General features: G+C 53.3%; 1 protein-coding gene across 3 annotated transcripts in view; it reads right to left on the bottom strand.

Annotated features, from left to right (window-relative positions):
- Positions 1-25,292, bottom strand: part of STK26 (serine/threonine kinase 26) — a 51,133-nt gene extending 25,841 nt beyond the window's left edge. For all 3 annotated transcript variants that reach the window (XR_010305863.1, XR_010305864.1, XM_064159658.1), the window contains exons 1-2: positions 24,956-25,292; positions 24,733-24,850 (exon numbers count right to left, since the gene is read on the bottom strand). Coding sequence is in view for 1 of the 3 variants with exons in the window: in XM_064159658.1 (XP_064015728.1) it covers positions 24,733-24,774 (42 nt within the window). In the remaining 2 variants the exon portion in view is untranslated. The remainder of the gene's footprint in view (positions 1-24,732; positions 24,851-24,955) is intronic.
- Between the last annotated feature and the right edge of the window lie 252 nt (positions 25,293-25,544).

The raw sequence follows: 25,544 nt of genomic DNA, 5'->3' as shown, positions 1-25,544 counted from the left end.
CAACAGCCCCAACTCTCTCTCAGCCTGTCCCCACAGCACAGCTTCTCCAGCCTTCTGAGCATCTTGGTTGCCTCCTCTGGACCCTCTCCAGCAGGTGCAGGTCTCCCCTGTGCTGGGGTCCCACAGCTAGACCCAGCCCTGCAGAGCAGAGCAGAGGGACAGGATCCACTCTCTCCATCTCTGCCCACACTGCTTTGGATGCAGCCCAGGCTGCCCTTGGCCTTTCTTGGCTGCCAGTGCCCATTGCTGGCTCCTGTCCAGCTTCTTATCCAGTAGACCTCCCAAGTCCTTCTCCAGAGGGCTGCTTTCCATCACCCCGTCCGCCAGCCTGCACTGCTAATGAGGATTGTTCCGAGGCAGGTCACAATCCTGCACCACCAGAAGGCTTGCACCAGATAAAAGCACTTCCTGCACACTACATTCCAATTCAGCTATTAATTACAGACAGGCATTATGCAATTAAAGTCAAAGGTAAACAAGCCCAACCAGGGAGGAAGTCAGGTACAAACCTGATTGCACTTTCCTACGTTACACCCCTTCAGAATGAAAGGATGGAGCTGCTCTTCATACTTCTCTTATCTGTGCAGTAACTCAGAGGAGTGGGGGATGCAACTACTGGCACAGCAGCACTAAAATCGTCACCCAGGCAGAAAAGGCTGAGCTTTCTAGCTGGCCTTGGGCAGACAGAGCAGCCCATGCAGTCATGCAATGTGCAGCTGGTTGTGGGAGGACTGCAGCACCCACTGCTCACCAGCAGATCTGAGATCTGGTCAGCTCTTCAGGGCAGCTAAAAGTGCCGGCAAATGCCAGAATGAGGGACGAGAGCTTTGAGCTGGGAGAGGGGAAACAGAGTGGAGATGAGGAAGAAATTGTTGAGAGTGAGGGTGGTGAGAGACTGGCACAGGTTGCTCAGGGAGGCTGTGAATGCTCCCTCTCTGGAGGTGTTGAAGGCCAGGCTGGATGAGGCCTTGAGCAAGCTGTGCTGGTGGGAGGTGTCCCTGCCTATGGCAGGGAATTGGAGGACCTTGAATCACAGAATCAACCAGGTTGGAAGGGACCTCCAAGTTCATGCAGCCCAACCTAGCACCCAGAACCAACCAGCCAACCAGACCACGGCACTAAGTGCCCCAGACAGGCTGGGCTGCAACACCTCCAGGCACAGCCACTCCACCACCTCCCAGGGCAGCCCATTCCAGTGCCAATCACTCTCTCTGACAATAACTTCCTCCTGACATCCAGCCTAGACCTGCCCTGGCACAGCTTGAGGTCCCTTCCAACCCAAATCATTCTATGAATCTAGAAAACAGGACTGAGAGACGTTTGAAAAAGGAATGAGCAGGCTGAAGCAGAATATTGGAGCCATGCTCATGATGAGCATGCCTTTGGAAGAGGGGCACAGCACTGCTGAGGACACCTGCCCTGATGATGAACCACACTCCATACCAGCAGGGCTGATTACTACACACACAGCTTCACTTTCTCAGCTCCATTCAAGCAGTCGCAAGGCAAACAAAACAGAAGCAAAGTCTCCTTTTGCCTTGGCCATTGAGTGGGCTGCGGCTGCTGAGGGGTACCAAGGACCAGTTAAGACCACAACAGTAAAGAAAGTTTGCTGAGGAGTTTTGAAGAGGTGAGGCAGATGTGCTAAGAGAACAGCTGTGGGAGAATTCCTCCCGCAGCAAGGCATGAGCTGTAAACATGAGAACTTGTGATGGGAGATGCCCTTGAGCTGGAAGGCACAGTGAGCAACCCACGCACACCTGCTGGGGGCTGGAATCTGCCGGCCCCTGGGGCGGACACAGCTCCAGGGGGCTGACCCTGCCAGCCCCCTGGGGTGGAACCACAGGTTGTTTGGATAAGGGTAACCTATCTGCACCCTGCACGTGGTTTGGGGCCAATCTGTACTGTCCACTTGTGCCAGCCCCAGGCTGGCTGGATACACCTCCTCTGGGCACCATACAAGCCACTGCACTGCCCTGATAAAAGCGAACTGATGCACTGATGCACAGCAGCTGCTGCCTCGAGTCACCACTGCCCCCATCTCGCCTCTCGCCAGCCTCCAGACCCCGACAAACAGCCTATGTTTTGTGAAGCAACAGAACTAAACTGCTGTCAGAACGAGGCAGCACACTGCACAAATCCATCCTGGACCCAGGAACAGCTGCCCAGGAAGCCCTCGGACTTGGCAGTAACACCAGACAAGAAGGAAGAGAGGCTTTGCTTTAGAGCTTCCCCTCACCCCAGAACTCAGAACCAGAAGCAGTGATACTGCTGGTGAAAGCACTCAACCCAAGGCACAAGTTGCCCAAAGCACCACCAAGGAGGGCCAGAGAACACCTTCACAATGCTGTGCTTGCAAATGGACACAAAGACTCCACTGGCAAAACAACAATCACACTCCTTCACCTCAGGCCACACAGGGCAGGCTCAGCTCCACGCCAGGCCCTTACTGCTGCTGCTTCACGCTCAAAGAATGGCTGATGTTGGAAGGGACCTTAAAGCTCTGCCAGTTCTAAACTCCTGCCATGGGCAGGGACACCTCCCATGGGCAGGGACACCTCCCACCAGCACAGCTTGCTCAAGGCCTCATCCAGCCTGGCCTGCAGCACCTCCAGGCAGGGGCAGCCACAGCCTCCCTGGGCAACCTGTGCCAGTCTCTCCCCACCCTCACTCTCAACAATCTCTTCCTCATCTCCACTCTCACTCTCCCCTCTCCCAGCTCAAAGCCATTGTCCCTCAGCCTCCCACTCCCAGCCCTTGTCACAAGTCCCTCCCCAGCTCTCCTGCAGCCCCTTCAGGCACTGCAAGGCTGCTCTGAGCTCTCCCTGCAGCCTTCTCTTCTGCAGGCTCAACAGCCCCAACTCTCCCAGCCTGTCCCCACAGCAGAGCTTCCCCAGCCCTCTGAGCATCTTGGTGGCCTCCTCTGGCCCCTCTGCAGCAGCTCCAGGTGGTTCTTGTGCTGTGTTCCCCAGCACTGGAGGCAGTGCTGCAGGTGAGGGCTGAGCACAGCAGATTGGAGGGGCAGAATCCCCTCCCTGTGCTGCTGCTCTCCCTGCTCTGGCTGCTGCCAGCCACCAGTGCTGGCTGCTGGGCACTGTGGCACCAACTGACACCCCCAAGGCCTTCTTCTCCTCCTGGGTGCTCTCAGCCACTTCTTGTCCAGTCTGGATTTGTGCTTGGGATTGCTTCAACCCAGGTGCAGGACCTTGCACTTGGCCTTGTTCATCTTTATCAGATTAGCTGTCTTCAGCCTCTCCAAGGCCCTCTCCCATTCTACCATCAGAATTTATTCCACAAATGCATGAGATGAATCACAAACCCAGATTTAATCCTGTAATTTGTCATCTTTATTTGCAGTGGAATCAGTTCACTGCTGTCACTTGGACTATCACAAGAGGCAGAGACATGAAGTAGAATGGCAGATTCATTATGCTATGTAGAGTTCAGTTCTTAGAGCTGGAGATCCAGCAGACATGCTGAGCAGCACCTTAGAAGCCAGAATAAGGAGGAATTTCCCCATGGTCTAAAACATGCTTGCTGCTACCTGCAGCATTAAAAGAAATGAGAACAGGAACAAAATGAAAACAGCCCACCAAGCAAACTAAGCCAATAGAAAGAACAACTCCCTCAGCCTCAGAGAGTTAACTGAGCAAAAAAGTGCTGTGTCCTCTTCTGCTGATGTAAAAATGTGAGCAAATGCACACTCAAAAGAGGTGCAGGAGGGATGAGCACTACTTGCTCTGCCGTCTGGGACAGCTAACAGTACTGTCATGGAAAGGAGATGACTGAAGTCTTTCAGGTGCTCAGAAAACTTTTATGTAGACAAAACCCCACCAAAACCAACGGGAAGCCTTCAAACTGCCTAAAGGTGGCCAGACTGTCACACACTGCTTCACCTCCTTCACTGCGGCCGTCAGGAGGGCGGCAGGGATCATGCCCCTGTACTGGGCACTGCTGAGGCCACACCTTGGCTCCCGCATTCAGTTTGGGACCCTTGCCCCAAGAAGGATGTTGAGGAGCTGGACTGGGTCCAGAGAAGAGCAACAAAGCTGGGGAAGGGTCTGGAGAGCAGGGCTGGGGAGGAGCAGCTGAGGGAGCTGGGGGTGTGCAGGGTGGAAAAGAGGAGGCTGAGGGCAGAGCTCATTGCAGTGAGGTGGGGGTTGGGCTCTGCTCCCTAGGCAGATGAGAAGACATGTCCTGAAATTGTGCCAGGGGAGGATCAGGTTGGAGCTGAGGAAAAATGTCTTTGTGCAAGAGTGGTCAGGGATTGGCAGAGGCTGTCCAGGGAGGTGGTGGAGTCCCCACGCCTGGAAGTGCTCGAGAAATCTGTGGCCACAGTACAGGAGGCCATGGTTTGGTGGCCACAGTGGGGTTGGGTTGCTGCTGGACTGGATGATCTTGGGAGGTCTTTTCCAAACAAAAAAAAGTCTGTGATTCTGTCATCTGTTCATTGTTCAGCCTAAAAAACAAGTTGTAAACAGCTGTTGTTTGGTTTCAAATCTAATCCACTTAGTCTCTTTCAGATCTACAGCCATAGGTGTTCCACAAGCTTGTTGCAAGGCCAAGTGCAGCAGAGGCACCAAGGGCTGGCAGCCAGCCTGTCCCTGCTGCCAGCTAAGCTCCTGAACTGCCACTTAGCTCACCATCTAGAGTGTTCCTAGACTACATTACTTGCAATAAGGATTAATTAACTGAGAGTTCTCCACTTCCAATTAACAAAGACACACATGCCCAAGGAACAGCAGAGTTAAGAGAGGCTGAGCAAAAGCTGCTGCTGACCCTAAAATGCTGATCTTCATTTTGAGACCTTTGGAGTTGAGATGCCAGAAATCATTCAGGCTAACCAACAGCTGTTGAGTTGAAACCTGTTTAACACTTCCAGACACAAAAAAGAACAACAATGTAAGCACAAGCTCTCGACTCATCCAGCCCTTCATGAGTGCTTGGTGAACTCAAAGGACAAGACTTCACTATCTGAAGGCTGAGCATAGACTATCCAGACGAGGCTATGGGGACAGGACAAGAGCAATGGTTTGGAACTGGAGCAGTGGAGAGTTAGGTCAGGAGGAAGTTGTGCACAGTGAGGGTGGGCAGAGCCTGGCACAGGCTGCCCAGGGCTGTGCTTGAGGCCCTATCCCTGGAGCCACTCAGGCTCAGCCTTGCAGCAACCCTGTACAGCCTGTTTTGGTAGGAGGTGTCCCTGCTGCCTGCAAGCATAGAATCACAGAATCAGTCAGGGTTGGAAGGGACCACAAGGATCATCCAGTTCCAACCCCCCTGCCACGGGCAGAACACCCTACCCTAAGAGCAGGCTGCCCACAGCCTCAGCTAGCCTGGCCTGAAACACCTCCAGGGATGAGGCCTTGAACACCTCCCTGGGCAACCCATTCCAGGGTGCTCAAAAAGATGACCTTTGAGGGTCCCCTCCGATGCAATGCAATCTGTGACACTTGGGGTTTGCTTGGAGAGTAACCTTAAGCAGATAATTCCTCTGGACTCATCAATGTTCTACACCCACTTCACTGTCACCAGCCACACAAGCCAGGCCTCCAAACTCTCCTCCAAGCTACTTCAGGTGAACCACAGCACCATGCAGGCTGGCAAAGCCTCTCAGGAGCACCAAGTCTAACCTAGAACCCTACTCTACAAGATTCTCCTTAAACCATAGCCCCAGGCAGCACACCCAAACCACTCTTAAACACAGGCAGGGAGGGGGACTCAGCACCTCCCTGGGCAGCCCTAACCCTAACCCTGACCACTCTCTCTGGAGAAAGTGAAAAACTTTTTCCTAATGTCCAATCCAAACCTCCCCAGGCTCAGCTTGAGGCCATTCCCCCTGTTCTGTCTCCGGTTACCTGTGAGCAGAGCCCAGCAGTAGCCTCTCCACAGTGTCCCTTCGGCTAGTTGTAGACAGCAGTGAGGTCTCCCCTCAGGCTTTGGTTTCAAACTAACCAGCCCCAGCTCTCTCAGTCGCTCCTCATCAGAGCTTTACAAACCTGTTTTAACTTCCAACAACTCCTACTGCCACTAGATGGGAGTGCTGAAGTAGGGGAAGAGACAGGGGACAGGGGGACTTCCCACCAGTGTGGAACTCCAGGTGGATGCCCAGGAAGGAGAGGTGGCACAGGGGGGCAGAGGAGAACAAACCGTGTGGGATTATTAGAGGGAAGTGGCACGTCTTTCTCTGCCGAGGAAATCCTCTCACAGCAAGCCAAGTCAACCTCACAGCTGCTGCTGCTCTCCAAGGCTGACAAGGGACTGCAGGACACTGGAGGGGAAGGACAAATATTTCTGACCAACTATGGCTAGGAGAATGCTCTTTGGAAAGGCTTCAAGCTCAGGGCACAGCTTAAAAGAGGGCCTGAGAACACAGACTGCATTTGGACACGGATTTGCTCCTGCCTTTCTTAACTTCCTTGCCTTTCAGGTGCCTGGGGACAGGAATGTTTCCCTGCCACTCCTCAGATTCTCTGAACAAAGGCAAACGCACAGAATGGTTTAGTGGCCACGGTGGTCTTAGGCTACCTTAGCCTTGGCCTTATCTATCTTAGAGGTCTATTCCAACTCAAACACTTCTCTGTCATGAAGTAATCACAGAATCAGAGAATTGCCAGCGCTGGAAGTGACCTCAAGGATCACCTAGTTCCAGCCCCCCTGCCATGGGCAGGGACACTTTCCATTAGATCAGGTTGCCTATCCTCCTCCTGGTGTGGAAAAGAATGGAGATACAGCTGATGGAAATCAAACTGTCTCTGTGCACACACACCTCCAACAGAGACCAAGCGTTTGGCACAGCACAGCTAAGGCTGCTGTGGGAGAAATCCAGAGTTCTGAACACTATTAAACACTCCTAAGTGAAACAACCAATTGCTATTTCCAGATCATTTGCTGACTGGGGAAAAGGGAGTTGAAGCTTCAAAGCTATCTGCAAAAAAAAAAGGTTTTTTTTTAAGTTCTGGGCCCCTCCATTGCAGAGAGATGTTGAAGTGCTGGAAGGTGTTTGGAGAAGGGCAGCAAGGCTGGGGAGGGGCCTGGAGCACAGCCCTGTGAGGAGAGGCTGAGGGAGCTGGGGGGGTGCAGCCTGCAGCAGAGGAGGCTCAGGGCAGAGCTCACTGCTGCCTGCAGCTGCCTGCAGGGAGGCTGTAGCCAGGTGGGGTTGGGCTCTGCTGCCAGGCAGCCAGGGACAGAAGAAGGGGACACAGCCTCAAGCTGTGCCAGGGCAGGTCTAGGCCGGATGTTGTTAGGAAGCTGCTGTCAGAGAGAGTGATTGGCATTGGAATGGGCTGCCCAGGGAGGTGGTGGAGTGGCCGTGGCTGGAGGTGTTGCAGCCAAGCCTGGCTGGGGCACTTAGTGCCATGGTCTGGTTGGTTGGGCAGGGCTGGGTGCTAGGTTGGGCTGGCTGAGCCTGGAGCTCTCTGCCAACCTGCTTGGTTCTGTGATTCTAAGAACAGCAAAGCAACCCAAACTGGTTCCCATAGGGATTCTCATGCTTCTAGGGCAGCAGATGACAACGCCACGACAGACCCTGCCTGGCCTCTCTCATCACCTCTCCCAAGACAACACATGTAAGCAGACCAATCAGGAAGAGAATCTCTTGGCATTCCCCTCCCCATGCCTGTTTGCAGAGGTAAAAGCAGAAGCAAGTCTGACAGGAACATTGGCACAGCCAGCTCCAGCCTGGCCAGCTCCAGCAGCAGTCCTCAAGCAAGGCCTCTGCAGAGCTCTGTGCAGCTCCAGCATTTCACCAGGCCACAGCCACACAGCCTGAGGTAGTGTTCAGCAGAACCTCTCCCCCTCTCACACAACCACAGGTCACTGCTTCTGTGTGTATACAGAGGGACGGAGCCATGCAGAGCCATAGGATCAGAGCACAGCTCCGCTTGGAAGGGACCTCAGGAGGTGATCTCAGCCAGCTGCTCAGAAGCCCCAAATGAAAAAACCCCAGCAGAGTGTAGCCTCGGTTTTGGCAGTGCACCTCCAAGAGCTGCACCGGTCCTGAGTAACAGCTTTGTCAGCAACATGGGCAGAGCAATCAGGGCCCCCTCAGCAAGTCTGCAGATGGCACCAAGCTGTGTGGCACAGTCGACTTGCCAGAGGACAGGGATCCATCCAGAGGGACCTGCACAGGCTGCAGAGGTGTGCCCAGGCCAACCCCATGGCATTCAACAAGGCCAAGTGTAAGGTCCTGCACCTGGGTGGGTGCAATGCCAAGCACAGCTCCAGGCTGGGTGGGGAATGGCTGAGAGCAGCCCTGAGGAACAGGCCCTGGGGGTCTGGGCTGATGCAAAGCTCAGCAGGAGCCTGCAGGGTGAGTGCAGCCCAGACACAACCCTGTGCTGGGCTGCAGCAAGAGCAGTGTGGGCACAGGGCAAGGGAGGGGATTCTGCCCCTTGGCTCTGCTCTCCTCACACCCCACCTGCAGTCCTGGGGGCAGTTCTGGAGCCCCCAGCACAAGCAGGACATGGAAGTGCTGGAGCCAGTGCAGAGGAGGCCACCAAGATGCTGAGAGGGCTGCAGCAGCTCTGCTGTGAGCACAGGCTGAGAGAGTTGGGGCTGTGCAGGCTGGAGAGGAGAAGGCTTCCAGGAGAGCTTGGAGTGGCCTTGCAGGGTCTGCAGGGGGCTGCAGGAGGGCTGGGGAGGGACTATTGACAGGACTATTGTCCTGTCACCCCTTGTAGTGACAGCACAAGGGGTAATGGGTTTAAACTGGCAGAGGGGAGACAAACTGTATGTTAGGAAGAAGTTCTGTACAGTGAGACCCTGGCACAAGTTGCCCAGGGAGGCTGTGGCTGCTCCCTCCCCAGAGGTGTTCAAGGCCAGGCTGGATGAGGCCTTGAGCAACCTACTCTAGCAAGAGGTGTCCCTGCCTACGGCAGGGAGGTGGAACTAGACAAGCTCTGAGGTCACTTCCAACCTAAACCATTCTATGACTCTAAGAAAGCAGCACTGAAGGACCTGGGGCTGTTGATTGTCAGCAGCAGAACAGCAGCCAGTGTGTGCCCAGGTGGCCTAGAAGGTCACCAGCAACCTGAGCAGGATCTGCAGTAGTGTGGCCAGCAGCCCAGGGCAGTGATCATGCCCCTGTGCTCAGCACTGGTGAGGCCACAACTCCAACAGCAGGTTCAGGCTTGATGAAGCATGTCTACATTTGCTCTATGTATTAGCTGAGTATGTTTAGTCTGGAGAAGGAAAGACTGAAAGGGACCTTATCCGTGTCTATGAATACCTGAGGGTGGGGGCCAAGAAGCAGGGGCCAGGCTCTTTCCACCCAAGTCCTGTGATAGGACAAGGAGCACTGACACAAGCTGGAACCCAGGAGGTTCCACCTCAAAGTAAGGAGAAATTTCTTCACTGTGGGGGTGCTGCAGTCCTGGAGCAAGCTGCCCAGAGAGGTTGTGGAGTCTTCTCTGGACACTTTCCAAACTCACATGGATGTGTTGCTGTGTGACCTGCCCTGGATGACTCTGCTCTGGCAAGGGCAGATGGATGATGTCCAGAAGTCCCTTCCAACCCCTACCATTCTGTGACTCTGATCACTTTCCTTGCACTACCTGCAGGCAGTTTCAGCTCTCAAACACCCCCATTAATTAATTACTCACCACACACTCTCTATTATCTAACAATTTACACTCACACCACAGAGAGCAGGAGATTCCTGCAGCTCCTCCCCACCTCCTCCTCCCACCACTTCTCTTTTAAAACCCTCTTACAAGTGAAGCACACAGCAGTGCCCCAGGCCTGAGTGTACACAGAACACAAACAGGCTGCAGGTAATGCAGGCTCAGGTGCAGATCCATTACGACTTAACACAGAGTCAAATGAACCTGCAGCCACCCACAACAAGGGGGCAACCTGCCCACTCTGTACACGCTCCTGCTTCTCAGCAGCTTCCACAGCAGCTCAGCTGTGATGTTACCCTGCAAACCCGGTCGAGACTCAGCTAGCACAATGAAGTCTCTCCTGCCCCACCTACTGCAACTGTCTGACACATGCTGAAGAGAAAATCCTTCTACCAACACAACAATTTCGTTTCATAAAGCATCAAAGTGCCACATTAGCAAGCTGGAATGAGGCTTGTTCAATACCTTCACCAATGAAAAGAGAGGGCACTCTGATGGTACCAAACTGGGGGGAGTGGCTGACACCCAGTCAGGCTGTGCTGCCATCCAGGGGCTGAGTAGAGTGAACCTCATGAAGTTCACCAAGGACAAGTGTAGGATCCTGCACCTGGGGAGGAACAACCACCTGCACCAGGACAGGTGAGAGTGGACCTGCTGGGAAGCAGCTCTGTGGAGGGCGATCCAAGAGTGCTGGTGGACAACAAGTTTGCCATGAGCCAGCAACGTGCCTTCAGGGACAAGGCTGCCAACTTCATTCTGGGGTGCATGAAGTGTGGTCAGCAGGCTGAAGGAGGTCCTCCTGACCCTCTACTGCATCCTGGTGAGGCCACATCTGATGTATAGTGCCCACTTCTGGGCTCCCCAATTCAGGAGCGACAGGGAACTACTGGTGAGAGTCCAGTGGAGGCCACAGAGATGCCGTGAGGACTGAAGCATCTTTGTGAGGAGGAAAGGCTGAGAGCCCTGGGGATGTTCAGCATGGAAAAGACAAGACTGAGATGGAATCTTCTCAATGATGATCAACATCTATAGGGTGATGGTCAAGAGGATGGGACTGGGCTCTGTTCAGTGGTGCCCACTGATGGGACAAGGGGCACAAACTGGACCACAGAGGAGAAACTTCTTTATTTTGAGGGTGGCAGAACCCTGGAGCAGGCCAGAGAAGCTGCAGAGTCTCCTTCTCTGGAGACTCTCAAGACCCACCTGGACACAGTCCTGTGCCCTGGGTGACCCTGCTTTAACAGAGGGTTGGACTGGACGATCCTTTGAGCGATTCACAGCAGGCAGCAGAAACTAGATCTGAGCTTTGTTGTCTTTAAATGGGACCTGGCCTCCATCACACAGCTCATGAAACACTTCCCTCACCTGACAGGGCCCAGCCTCAGAGCCGTTTTTAGCGAGAAGCTGGAGATCTTCAGGACAAAACAGAAGTGAAAATGAGCTAACACAATCCCCATGAGGCTCTGCTTTCGCCCAGTTAGGCGAGCTGCTCAGAAAGTCCTTCAGCTGTCAAACCCAGCACTCAAACTCATCCATGGTCAGATTTTTCAGCAGAGTCACCTCCAAACCACCTCTGACCTGTAGCAGATGCAAGCTGTCAAGTGCAGACTGTGCTGCAAACGGAAAGCACTGAACTCACTTCTATGCTCAGCCACTCTTGCCCTTGGGTAACACAGCGTGAGGAAACAGCATCAATAAGCAAAAAGGAAGAATCATAACACATCTCCCAGAGCTTAGCTCTTTGGCACAGGCAACTGAAAACACTTCACACCAATTAGTTATGAACAGGACTCTGCATTGAGGGGAAAAACAAACCACCAGACTGCTCTGTAACTGAATATCCTTGCATTTCAAATGGACTCCCACTTAGCTTCCATTCTGCTCTTACCCACCTAGGACCTGCTAACAAACTCCTCAAAGCCCTGCATGCAGCTGCACAGCCTGCTCACAGCCCTGAGCAGTGTGGCCTACCAGTGCTGTCAAAAAGAACTGAGGAGGGAGGGGGGCACTAACTGCATGTGCAGGCGTTTACTACACTTTGAAAAAGCCCGAAGGGGCTAAATGTTCTACAGCTTGAAAGATCACAGAGTGGTTTGGGTTAGAAGGGACCTTAAAGATCATCTCGATTGAAGCCCTTGCCATGGGCAGGGACATAGGATCACAGAATAGTAGGGGTTGGAAGGCACCTCTGAAGATCATTCAGGCCAAGTCCCCCACCAGAGCAGGATCACCCAGGGCAGGGCACACAGGAACACATCCAGGTGAGCCCTGAAAGAGCTCCAGAGTCTCCAGAGCAGGAGACTCCACAACCTCTCTGGGCAGCCTGCTCCAAGGCTCTGCCACCCTCACAGTCAAGAAGTTCCTCCTCATGCTCAGATGCAACTTCCTATGTTCAGGTTTGTGCCTACTGCCTCTTGCCCTGTCACTGGGCTCCACCCATCCTCAGCTATTTGTAAGCTTTGATCAGATCACCTCAGCCTTCTCCAGGCTAACCAGTCCCAGCTCTCTCAGCCTCTCCTCAGGCAAGAGCTGTTCCTGTGCCCTCAGCATCTCAGCAGCCCTGTGCTAGACTCTCTGCAGTAGTTGTCTGTCCTTGTTGAGCTGTAGAGTCCAGAAGTGGGCACTGTACTCCAGAAGTGCAGAGCAGAGGAGGAGGAGAGGCTCCCTGAACCTACTGACCACGCTCTTCCTTCACAAACACCTTCACCAGAGCAGACAGCCAAAGATGGACACTCTCAGATGAAGACAGAAGTCAGTTCAAGAAAGGTGTCCCTGCCCATGGTAGGGGAGTTGATGATGTCTGATGTCTCTTCCAACATAAGCCACTCTGTAATTCCATGGTGAAATCAACAGGTTCTGCTACCCCAAAGCATTCCAACTCCCTTCTCCATGTGTTAGAGTTGCAGGAGCTGGTCTTTCAAAACCCATTTCATCTCTCTGCTGAGTGGGGAATTACCTCACCTCACCGACCCAGCTGCCTGCTCACCTGGAGCACAAGTCAGGAGAGAAGACTGCTGCAGTCTCTCATTGCTGCAGACCATTTGTAATGTCTATGTTATGAACTGCTCTGGAAAACCTCATCTGCAGGGAGGTTCCAAAAGCCACAGGGAAGAGGGAGAACTGTCCCTTCGTGAGCTCAGCCTGCTTTGAGAGGCAGCTTTTCCTCCTTGCAAGCAGCCTGCTTATCAGCACACAGTGGGGGTTATTTTTGCCACACCCATTTAAAAGAACCAGTCAGAACCTAGATCCTTGCAGCATTTGGGGCAGCTTCCTACTACTTAAAGGTTCTAAATGGCAACTGCTACAGGAATTGTACAGGCCTCTTCCCGGCCCTATCTTAGAAGCCACTTTTACATCCTTCCCACAGAATGGCTCAGGTTGGAAGGGACCTCAGAGATCATCTGCTCCAGTCCCCCTGCCATGGGCAGGCTCGACCCTCAAGCAGACTTTGTTGCTCAAGGCCCCATCCAAGCTGGCGTTGAACACATCCAGGGAGGAGGCAACCACAACCACGCCGGGCAACCTGTTCCAGACTCTCACCACCCTCATACTCAACTTCTTCCTTGGCTCCAGTCTAACCCTGCTCTCCCCCCTCAGCTCCAAACCATTCCCCCTTGTCCTGTCTCTAGACACCCTCAGGAGAAGTTCCTCTCCAGACTTCCTGCAGGATCCCTTCAGGTACTGGAAGGCAGCTCTGAGGTCCCCCAGAGTCTTCTCTTCTCCAAGCTGAACACCCCCAGCCTGTCCTCATAGCAGAGGTGCTCCAGCCCTTGGATCATCTTTGTGACCCTCCTCTGGACTTGCTGCAACAGTTCCATGTCCTTGTTATGCTGAGGACATCAGAACTGGACACACTACTGAGGTGGGGTCAGAGCAGATTAAAGGAGCTGCCCACACTCCTCTTACAGAATCAAGCAGGTTGGAAGAGAGCTCCAGGCTCAGACAGCCCAACCTAGCACCCAGCCCTGCCCAACCAACCAGACCATGGCACAGCCACTCCACCACCTCCCTGGGCAGCCCATTCCAGTGCCAATCACTCTCTCTGACAACAACTTCCTAACAACATCCAGCCTATACTCACACTATAATCCATCTAGGACAACAGCCACCAAATACAGCTTCTTAATTACAACTTTTTAACACAGACAAGAAAGTAACACCCAGACCTTAAGTTTAAGACATTTATCTTTGGTAGAGCTCTCTGCTGTCCTTATTTACAGGCTAAACAGAAGGAAAGCAAGGCAGAAGACGACTAGCTGGAAAAGGATGGCTCCAAAACACAGTGGAGTTAGAGAGAAGACCACAAGTTTATTTACCACAGACAAGTCTCCAGGCATAATCACTGTCTGCAACGAAGGCCAAGTGGAAACCCATGGCTAGAGGATGTCACAGCAGTCCTTCAGCTCTGGCAGGGACCGTTCTGGGAAAGGAAGGCTTCTGCCCTCTCCCCAAGGTTAGAAAGCTGTGCTCTGCTCTTAAACACTGGCCACTGGTCCTACCAATCACACTGCACCTGAAGCTACAAGGAGTAGACAGTGAAAAAAACAACACAAATCCAAAACCGAAATACAACTCCAAAGGAAGCCACAAACCTCCCCTGCCACCAGAAACAACCTGCCCCTTGCAGCAAAGTCCTTTTGCAACGACTTTGCAGCTCATTCCTAGCATGGCAAAGCATCTCATTACATAAAAGCTCGGGGAAAGGGGAGGGGAGGAAGAGAAACACCCTGAAAAAAAAAATCAGATTCTTCTTGCCAACTAGGCCAGAATAAAGCTGTGCAGGAATGTAGAAGTGTTCTTGCCCTGACTGGTTGCCAGATGACACTTTCCTAGGTGAGAGCCCAACAGCAAGATCATCCTGCTTCCCTCAGGAGTCTATGGCTTTCAGTGATTCACAGCAGAACAAAACAAACCTTTCTCATTCAGGGTGTTACATCTTGCTTCACATCACTCGTGACAATTTCCTGCTGTAAAGTTCTTACTCTGACTTCAGCTTCCAACACAGAAGTCTGCACTGAACTACAGCCTGACATCTAGCAAAGCACCTCAGCACCCCTCAACATAGTCAGAACCCATCCAGCTGAAAGGAAAGCCTGCAAGGACCTGAGAGAAGAGAGGAAATGAAAGACACTCAAGTTTGTCAGGACTGAACACATGGTTCCTGACTTCTGGTTCATGGCAGCAGTGAAGCCCCTCTAGACCCTCAGACCCTCCTCCCCCAGCCCAAATGTGAAAGCTGCTGATAACTTTTCTCCTTGTCTGTTCTCTGCCACTGAGGTATACACAAGCAAGGCAGACCACACCAGAAAGCTCTTCCAGACAACGCTGCCTCAACCAAGGCCATTCAAATCCAGATTTGGATAAGACAAACTTGGCTTTACACCTCCCAGTGTCACCTACACAGTTCTTCAAAGCTTATTGCAGAAAGATTTAAGCTGAAGCTGTGCTTTTACCCAAGCTGTGGACCAAATCAATACAGCCTACCTCTGCCGAGGCACATGCACAAGAAGAACAAAACCAGGAAGGTGATGTTAGCTTGTCAGTCCCTTTATCACTGCTTTCTCCCTTGGAGTCCTTTTTTCCAACTTATTTGGCCAGCAAGCACAGCATCCCAGAACAGTCAGGCTTGGAAGTGACCGCAAAAGATCACCGAGGTCACTAAGAGCAGGGCACACAGAACACATCCAGGGGGGCTGGAAAGGCTCCACAGCCTCTCTGGGCAGCCTGCTCCAGGCCTCCAGCACCCTCACACTCACAAAGGTTCCCCTCCTCTTGCCCTGGCACCTCCTCTGCTCCAGCTGGCACCCAGTGCCCCTTGTGCTGCCCTTGGCCAGCCCTGGGCAGAGCCTGGCTGCGTCCTCCCGACGCTGCCCTGCACATCTTGAGCACAGCACTGAGGGCAGCCCTCAAGCTCCTCTGCTCCAAGCTCCCTCAGCCTGGCCTCCCAGGAGCTGTTCACTGCCTGCAGTAGCTTGGGGGCTCTGGGCTGGACTCCTCCAAGCAGTTGCCTGTGGGAGAACCTTGCTGGCAGAGTGAGTTTCAGGATGGGCATCCTTCCCATGAAATGCCAAGCCTCCTTTCAGCACTCAGGAGCATGGTTAGTGATCCTGATCTAACCAGCAAAACAAACTTGTTGCAGAAGAACTGCCAGAAGCTCCAGCTGAAAGAGCAAGCAACAGTTCTTTAAATGGAGTCAAAAGTGGTGAGGCAGTATTAGGAAGGAATTTGATTTTCAATTATTTGAAGTTAGAAAGCAATTGCAGGATTTGGAACAGTGACTCCTGCCGTGATAGATGCCTCAGTGACGCTCTCTTTCTTCAGAGCCAACACAGGTTGAGCCACCAACTACAGCATGGCAGAAAACTGGTACAGAAGAATCTTAAACCCAGCTTGATACTGCTCATTTCCAGCCCCAGCCCACCCAAAACTCATCCCTGAACTGACTCATTCAGTCAATTCAGTGCAGTTCCTAAAATAACTGCAAGACAAAACAAGAGTCTCTCATCACTTGAGAGTTCTGATCCTTTCCTAAACCCGGAGGTAATCACCCCAGAGCAAACAAGGGGCACACTTACTGACAGCTTTAAAATCTCTCTTTTCCACTCGTGGAGATGGCTGAAAACCACATCTCCAGGACCTTCAAAACGACAAAAACTGAGACTAATCCACTGGCCTGTCTTCATTAGGATGTTTGCTGGGCCTCATATGAGAAGTACTGCTGCAGAGGCACACACAGTCACAGGCTGAGGGACCTGGAGCTGCTTAGCCTAGAGAAAAGAAGGCTGAGAGGGCATCTGATCAACGTCTATGAATATCTGAGGGGTAGGTGTCAGGAGGGTGGAACCAGTGATGCCCAGTGGCAGGACAAGGGACAATGAACACAAACGGGAACATAGGAACTTCCACCTCAACATGAGAAGGAGCTTCTTTGGTGTGAGGGTGCTGGAGGCCTGGAGCAGGCTGCCCAGAGAGGTTGTGGAGTCTCCTTCTCTAGAGGCTCTCAAGTCCCACCTGGAGATGTTCCTATGTGACCTGCTCCAGGTGACCCAGCTCTGGTAGAGGGGTTGGACTCAATTTTCAAAGGTCCTTTCCTTTGAATACAATACACTCACTTACTGAAAAGAAACAACCCCCTCCTCAAAACAAATGTGCAAATACAAACTGTTTCACTTTTTAGCAACAAACCACAACACATTCCTGAGCTATTCCTTGCTGTGCATTTCTCCTTGAGGAAAATAAAAACAAACTGTTAGCAAGACTTAGAATCATATAATCAGACATGGTTGGAAGGGACCACAAGAATCATGCAGTCCCAACCCCCCTGCCATGCCCAGGGACACCCTACCCTAGAGCAGGCTGCACACAGCCTCAGCCAGCCTGGCCTTAAACACCTCCAGCCATGGGGCCTCAACCACCTCCCTGGGCAGCCCCTGCCAGCTTCTCACCACTCTCCTGCTCAACAACTTCCTCCTCACCTCCAGCCTCACTCTCCCCACCTCCAGCTTTGCTCCATTCCCCCCACTCCTGGCACTCCCTCACACCCTCAAAAGTCCCTCCCCAGCTTTTTGGAGCCCCCTTCAGGTCCTGGAAGGCCACAAGAAGGTCCCCTGGGAGCCTCCTCTGCTCCAGCCTGCACAGCCCCAACTCTTTCAGTCTGCTCACAGCAGAGCTGCTGCAGCCTCCGAGCATCCTCCTGGCCCTGCTCTGGACACACTCCAGCATCTCCACAGCCCTCTTGTAATAGTGTCTCCAGAACTGGATGCAGTACTCCAGGTGGGGTCTCAGCAGAGTGGAGTAGAGGGGGAGAATCACCTCCCTGGCCCTGCTGGCCACACTGCTCCTGATGTAGCCCACTTGGAGGCATTGGAGTTCAAAAGCCACCCAGCATGAATGGCTTCAATACTGAATGCAATAAGAAAACCCCAAAAGAAAGAGGATAAAGTTAACTATCCTGTATTTTCAGAAGTTTAAAAGTCTGGTTTCTGATGCAATGTTTTTACTTTGGAGGGGAAAATTATCCTCTGCCCCAAGCTGACAGAAGAGAACAGCAGGTGAGGGGAGTTGAGTTTATGTGCTCTCAGCAGCTGCAGCAGATCTGCCTCTGAATTCCAGGTCAGTGCTCTTAGTGTGTGTATAAAACTGGAAAATCTGCACAAAAAAAAAAAATACCAGCAGGAGACTGCTGTGGGGTTTTGGGTTTTTTTCCTTCTGCCTGATAAAAGTGCCTGCTGAATCCCAGGTGATCATACCCACACAGCTATCAAACACTTTCCAAAGCTTGCTCTAGCCTCTATTTTTTTTTGCCTGGTAAGACAGTGCAAATATGACTGACACCTACTTTTCTTCTTGATCAGAGGAACTTCTCATGCTGCCCAAGATGGAAGAACCCAGCTCAGCTCACAAAGCAGGCTGCTGACTTGGCTCAGGCTGGCAGAGAGCATGCAGCTTGTACACCAAATACAACCAGGAAAGGAACAAGTCCAGTGCTGAATCCCACAAGTATTTGAATGCACTTCTTTTTCAAGCAGCACAGAGGCATGTCCTGCACAGCTCTTCAGCTATCACCTCCTGCAGTCTGCCTGCACTGCAGCTCCCAGAACACAGAAGGACCTGAAATGGGACTACCTGAAGGGAGGCTGCAGCCAGGTGGGGTTGGACTTTTCTGCATGGCAACCAACAAGAGGACACAGCCTCAAGCTGTGCCAGGGCAGGCTCAGGCTGGATGTTAGGAGGAAGCTGCTGGCAGAGAGAGTGATTGGCATTGGAATGGGCTGCCCAGGGAGATGGTGGAGTGGCCATGGCTGGAGGTGCTGCAGCCAAGCCTGGCTGGGGCACTTAGTGCCATGGTCTGGTTGGTTGGGCAGGGCTGGGGGCTAGGTTGGGCTGTCTGAGCTTAGAGGTCTCTTCCAAGCTTGATTCTATGATTCTAAGGTCTTCATCACCTAACACTGGAATCCATCCCAGCTTCACCATAAGAAATCACTGTCTTCCAGGCACTATGGAAGCCCCCTAGCACCTTGCAAGTGCCAGGCTTTTGAGTTTCCTTTCAGAAAGTCATGTCCCTAAGTCATAAAAGTGCAAAGCCTTTTCAAGCCAGCCACAGAAGCATCTGGATACAGCTGAGTTCCTAGAAGAGGAACAAATAATCAGATCCCTGAGTAGATCTTTCTTCAAATATTTAAGCTCCTCTCATGCCCACCCTCTAAACATTTAGGTATCTCCTTTTAGTGGAGCTCATATTGTTCTAACTACTCACTAGGATCCTGACACACTTCCACACTACCTCAAGGCACTATATGTAAAGAGCCCAAATCTACAAGTGCACCAGTTTAAGAGAAAACTACTTTTTCCCCAGGTCTGTGTGGGTTCACAGGAGGCCACAAAGATGATTAGGAGGCTGAAGTACCTCTCCTAACAAGGACAGGCTGAGGGAGCTAGGACTGTTCAGTCTGGAGAAGAGAAGGCGCCAAGGACACCTAATAGCAGCTTTCCAGTACCTGAGGGGGCTATAGAAAGGCTGCAGAGGGACTGTGCCCAAAAGCCTCCAGTGACAGAAGGGCAATGGTTTGAAATTGGAGAGTAGATTTAGATTGGGTGTGAGGAACAAGTCCTGCACCGTGAGAGTGGTGCAACACTGGAACAGGTCACACACAGAGGTGGCTGAGGTCCCATCCCTGGAGTTACTCAAGCCGAGGATCGACAGGGTTCTGAGCAACCTGATCTAGTGAAGGATGTCCCTGCTGACTGCAGGGAAGGAGGGGGGCTGGGCTAGATGACCTCTGGAGGTCCCTTCCAACCCAAACCATTCTGTGAAAACAAATGGTACCTCTCCCTTACTCTGTCTGCACCCACCCAAGAACCGCACAAAGTGATCTGTCTGAGCATGCTGCAGGAAGAGCCTCTCCAGCTGCCAGGCTCAGAGTGTTGAGCCAGCAGCATCCTGGCAGCATAGAGAGCAAAGCTCACCTTTACATCCAAGTCTGTGTTTAAACCAGCAGTCCTTCAGCTGTGAATCAGAGTACAGTGGCTGGCAGGTCACATGCCCCTGGCTGCTCTGCTTTTAGAGGAAGTTAGGCTCTTTATTGCAAGACAATCTGAATGCCAACAAAAAGAGATGCAGATAGGTCTGAACAACCTGCCCAGCTGCTATGCAGGGTCAGGAGACAGCAGCACAGCCATCGGAAGGGGAGGAAAAGTGTTCAGAGGAGTAGGAGAGCAGACATAAAGAGAAGTTTTGGGGTACCCTATGACAGAAGTGCATCAGAAACATGAATGGCACACTTCAAACATTCCAATCACCTGAAACAGACACATCCCTCTGAACTGTGCAACCTGTCTGCTGGGCAAGGGACAAGGAGCACTCTGGGAGGCCAACACCTTCACTCCAGTGCTGTTTTCAGCACAGACCCTGTGTGGTAACTTCTCTCATGCAAGCCACATCCAGAAATGGTGTGTATGAGTAAGACTGGATCCTCTGGAAATAAGGCCCAGCAGACAAGTTTCTCTCTGTGAGTTCTCTAAGCAGTTGAGTATTGCTAACCCAAGGAACAAAGTTAGTGTGACATTAATGAACAAACACTCTAGCTTGATGTACAAACTCACTGCAAACTGTGCTCTCTTAATTGTGCTCACATAGCTCCACCAACCTTTTTTTCCACCTCACAGAGGCATAGAATGGTTTGGGTTGGAAGTGGCCTCCAAAGGTCATGAAGTCCAATTCCCCTGCAGTCAGCAGGGACATTCTCTCCTAGAGCAGGTTGCTCAGTACTGCCAAGGCAGACCTTGAGTATCTCCAGGGATGGAGGCTCAACCACTTCTCCAGGCAACCTGTTCCAACATTCCACCAGCTTCATGGTACAGAAGTTGTTCCTAACAGCCAATCTAAATCCACTCTCCCATTCCAAACCATTTCTCCTCGCACAGTCACTACAGGCCTCTGGAAACAGTCCCTCTGCAATCTTCTTGTAGCCCACTTCAGGTCCTGGAAGGCTGTTCTAAGGTCTCCTCAGAGCCTTCTCTTCTCTAGGCTGAACAGCCCCACCTTGGATTCTGTGTAAAATGCCATCATTTGGAGTGCAATGTTCAGCTTCAGAGCACTCATTTAAGCATTCACCACACACTTCAGTTTTACTGAATGGTCTCAGCAGCTGAGTAAGTCAGCATCATACAGCTGGATCAAGCAGAGTCTTTCCAAAGCAGTGAGGAAAACAAATGTGTTTAGGAAGTTGTTTGCACAGCCAGGAATTGTTAGGTATAAAAATTGGTTTTGTTAGGGAGACCAGACAGGTTAAATAGAACACAACCACTACATACACAAATGAGTCTGTAACTACTCATAAGGGCAAGAGATAATGCTACCTTTGGCTCTCCCACTGTTGCCAGGCGACTGCAAGACAGACTCCAAGTTCACCAAAATAACTCTCTGTGACTTTCTGTAATTTTCCATGTTTGGATTTTTTTTTAAGGGAACCTGATGCTTCCTAAGAGGAACCTGATGCTTCCTAAGATGAAAGACCTTAAAATAGTCCTTAAAAGCTTCTCTTAAAAAACTGCTAAAGTCCTCTTTTTGGAGTGTGGGAATTACACAATACAGTATTCCTGTATTTCTGTACAATGAAATGGGAGGGGAAACAGAAGATGAAAACATCAAACCTGGATCACACTCTCTGGCCGTTTGCAGTTTCCAGTTGTTATAGTCAATTACACCTTTCCCTTCACAGGCAGACTACAAAACGAGGGGTCTGAGACTACAGACACCTTCCCCACGGGGATAGTATTAATGTGCTAAAAAACTGACAAGAATAGAGAGATTCTTCTGTGATGGAGAAAGAGCTTTTTCATTCAATCCCCATTGAGTAAAAGCAGGGACAGAATCAAGTAGGTTGGCAGAGAGCTCCAAGCTTAGCCAGCCCAACCTAGCACCCAGCCCTGCCCAACCAACCAGACCATGGCACTCAGTGCCCCAGCCAGCCTTGGCTGCAACACCTCCAGCCACGGCCACTCCACCACCTCCCTGGGCAGCCCATTCCAATGCCAATCACTCTCTCTGACAACAACTTCCTAACAACATCCAGCCTAGACCTGCCCTGGCACAGCTCCAGGCTGTGTCCCCTTCTTCTGCTGCTGGCTGCCTGGCAGCAGAGCCCAACCCCACCTGGCTACAGCCTCCCTGCAGGCAGCTGCAGGCAGCAATCAGCTCTGCCCTGAGCCTCCTCTGCTGCAGGCTGCACCCCCCCAGCTCCCTCAGCCTCTCCTCACAGGGCTGTGCTCCAGGCCCCTCCCCAGCCTTGCTGCCCTTCTCCAAACACCTTCCAGCACCTCAACATCTCTCTGCAATGGAGGAGCCCAGAACTGGACACAGCACTGCAGGGGTGGCCTGAGCAGTGCTGAGCACAGGGGCACAAGAACCTCCCTTGTCCTGCTGCCCACACTGCTCCTCAGCCAGCCCAGGATGCCATTGGCTCTGCTGCCCACCTGGGCACTGCTGCCTCCTCTGCAGCTCCTCTCTGCCAGCACCCCCAGCTCCCTCTCTGCCTGCCTGCTCTCAGACACTCTGGCCCCAGCCTCTAGTGCTGCTTGGGCTTGTTGTGGCCAAAGGGCAGAACCCTGCCCTTGGCCTTGTTCAGTCTCATCCCATTGTCCCCTGTGCACCCATCCAGCCTGGCCAGGACCCTCTGCAGGGCTCTGCTGCCCTCCAACAGCTCCACAGCTGCACCTAGCTTGGTGCCATCTGCAACCTCACTGATGCTGGACTCAATGTTGTGGTCCAGATCATCAATAAAGATATTGAAGAAAACCACTTCGATGATCCTGATGAAAGAATTCAACTATCTTAAAAAAACAAACACACAAACAAAAACAAAGAAACAAACAAAGCCAAAACAAACTAACAAAAAAAAACCGAACCACAAAAGTAGCAACCCTTGCACCTCAGAACACCACACTCCTCTGGAACAAGGGGTCACTGTGTTAGTTTGAGGTTTTTAAGTTAAGAAAGCTTGTGCTATGATTCTTCTGAAAGAAGAGGAGAGTTTTGCAACAAATTCTATATTAAAATTGTATTTTAAGGTCTTCAGGACTTCTGTAATAGTCTTCATTAAAAAGGTCACCAAGGGGGGGGGTAATTCTTTTAATTCTGTGCAGCTACCTAGCAGTTAAAATTGCTTTATAGATATATGGAGCACAGCCCTATGAGGAGAGGCTGAGGGCGCTGGTGGTGTGCAGCCTGGAGAAGGCTCAGGGGTGATATCATTGCTGTCTACAACTGCTTGAAGGGAGGCTGTACCCAGGTGGGGTTGGGCTCTACTCCCAGGCAAGCAGCAACAGCACAAGGGGACACAGTCTCAAGTTGTGTCAAGGGACGTTCAGACTGGTTGTTAGGAGGAAGTTGTTGTCAGAGAGAGTGACTGGCATTGGAATGGGCTGCCCAGGGAGGTGGTGGAGTGGCCGTGGCTGGAGGTGTTGAAGCCAAGCCTGGCTGGGGCACTCAGTGCCATGGTCTGGTTGATTGGCTAGGGCTGGGTGAGCTTAGAGGTCTCTTCCAGCCTGGTTGATTCTATGATTCTATGTTAAGGAGTCTGGGTTAAAATAACAACAGTAGTGCTAGTACATAAAGTTTATTGGTAGGAAAACAGAAAACAGGACCTTAATTCAAGGCCTTTTTGTGATGATAGGGCAGCTATGGAAAAGGGGAGAGACATACATCAAGCAGACGTAAAACTAAAGAAATCCTCCAAGTTGGGATTTTGAGATGAGAAGCCTTGCAAACACGCTAAAAACCCTCCAAGGGTGGAAATAAAGAAGCTGAGGTTAAGGCTCTGACCAGCTTGTGACAACATCTCCTCAGGATGGAAAATGCAACAGCAACCCTGACACACTAATGGGACAAGCAGCCTGGGACAATGTGGTTTCTGTCCTCCTCGATCCACAGCAAGTCAATGGCTGGCCAAAATTTCACTTCTTTCAGAAAGCCTCTAGATTATTAAGAGATCAGAAAGGTGACCCAAAGCTCGGTACTGTAACCTGCCTAAAGCACATGTAGGAATGTTCTGAAACGTCAGCCCCACTCTTGAAGACCTCTGACCACGAACAGGTAACCTCCTTTTCTGAAACCTCCCAGCCTCTTTACTGTACAGGTCTCACACACAGATGCATTCTAAAGTTTCCTAAGTTACTTGGACTTAAAAACCCTTCAGTATCACACGGGCGAGCCTAACCCCGAAAAGAAACTCAAAACCGACCGAGCCACCAGGTCTGAACAAGCACAAAGCCACGGCTGAAAGGCGTTCGGTCCTCAGCTCCCTCAGGCGAGACACAGCTCTCTGACCGAACTCTGGCTAGGCTCTGCAGGAGAGGCAGCTGACGAGGCAGAGCTATTCCACCTTCCCTACGAAAACCAGTCAACCTGCGAGCTTATTTCCGAAGCAGCCACCAGAAACACACAGAAATGCCAACAGGCCTCATTCCCTGCCCGAGGGACAGGTAAGGTTCCAACAGACACCCGCTCCCCACGGCAAGCTGCCGCTGCGCTCTGCCACGCCGGGCCTCGCCTTTAGCACCTTTCCCTGAGCGCAAGGTCCTCAGAGGAGCTGCGCTACAGGCCCAGCACCAAGCGCACGCTGCTCAAGTCCTGCAGGAGGTTCGCCTGCCTGCGAGCCTGCGATGTCATCCACAGCACAGCCACACACCCTGCCATTAACTCCGTCTCGTCTTTAACCGGCTTTAGAAGCTCGTACGTGCTCCCGTGTGCAGAGCGGCCAGCCCTGAACAAAGAGGGGAGAGAGGGGGAACCCTTCGCCTCCGAGGGGCTGGCTGCAGGTACGCGGCCCCCACCGCCGGGGCACGCCGCGGGAGCGAAGCCCCTCCAGGCCCCTCCAGTCACCTCAGAGCACCCCCACCCGGCAACGGCTCCGGGCCGCGCTCCTCCCTAGGCCGAACGAGGCCTCGCCGCGGCCCGGCCGCGCCAGCGATCCTCCTTCGCCCACCCGCTGCTCCCGGACCCTGCGCCCCGGCAGCGGCCTCCCCCCGGCGGGGCCGCAAGCGCCGCTTCCGGAGCCGGGGCCGGCCCAGGCCTGTCGCCTCCATTTTGGGCCCGGCGCGGCGCGGAGCTCACCTGCATGCCGGGCACTTGCACCGCCACGGGCGAGTGGGCCATGGCGGGCTGCGGCGGCCGGGCGCCGCCCGCTGCTCCCCTCTCTCGGCCTCCTGCTCCTGGGCGGCGGCGACGGGGCCTGGAAGGACAAAGCGGCGGGGAGGCGGCTTCAGCGCGGGCCGCGCTCCCTCCTGCCCAGCCCGCGGCCCGCCCCGCCCGCACCCCCCGCCCGCCGCCGGCTCACCTCTGCGCTGCGGCCGAGCTACACGACGCGGGCGGGAAGGGGGTCCCTAGCACCGCTCTCCCATGCCCGCCGGGCTCCTAGCAGCGGCCCTGCCGGCTGGCGCCGCTCGCTCTGCCCATTACCCCCCTTCCCGGCCCCGGCGCGGACGAGGCTGCTCTGGGCACTCCGGTGAAGCGTGCGGAGCGGCGGCTGTCGGTGCGGCTGGGGCTGGGTCAAAGCGCCATGGCAGGCTCCGGCAGCAAGAGCAGACGTCGGTGGCCGCTTGCGGCGGCAGCTCCTTCCGTCTCAGCTTCGGCCTTGCGGGGCGGAGCCGCCGCCGCACGGGCCCCGCCGTCACTGCCACTGCCCCCGCCCCCCGGCCCCGCCGTCACTGCCCCCCGCCCCCCGGGCCCTGCCGTCACTGCCACTGCCCCCGCCCCCCGGCCCCGCCGTCACTGCCCCCGCCCCCCGGGCCCCGCCGTCACTGCCACTGCCCCCGCCCCGGGCCCCGCCGTCACTGCCCCCGCCCCCCGGGCCCCGCCGTCACTGCCCCCCGCCCCCCGGGCCCCGCCGTCACTGCCACTGCCCCCGCCCCGGGCCCCGCCGTCAC

Source organism: Pogoniulus pusillus, chromosome 19 (genome assembly GCF_015220805.1).
Source record: "Pogoniulus pusillus isolate bPogPus1 chromosome 19, bPogPus1.pri, whole genome shotgun sequence".
NCBI classification, from domain to species: Eukaryota; Metazoa; Chordata; class Aves; order Piciformes; family Lybiidae; genus Pogoniulus; species Pogoniulus pusillus.
This window is presented reverse-complemented; position numbering and strand designations above follow the sequence as displayed.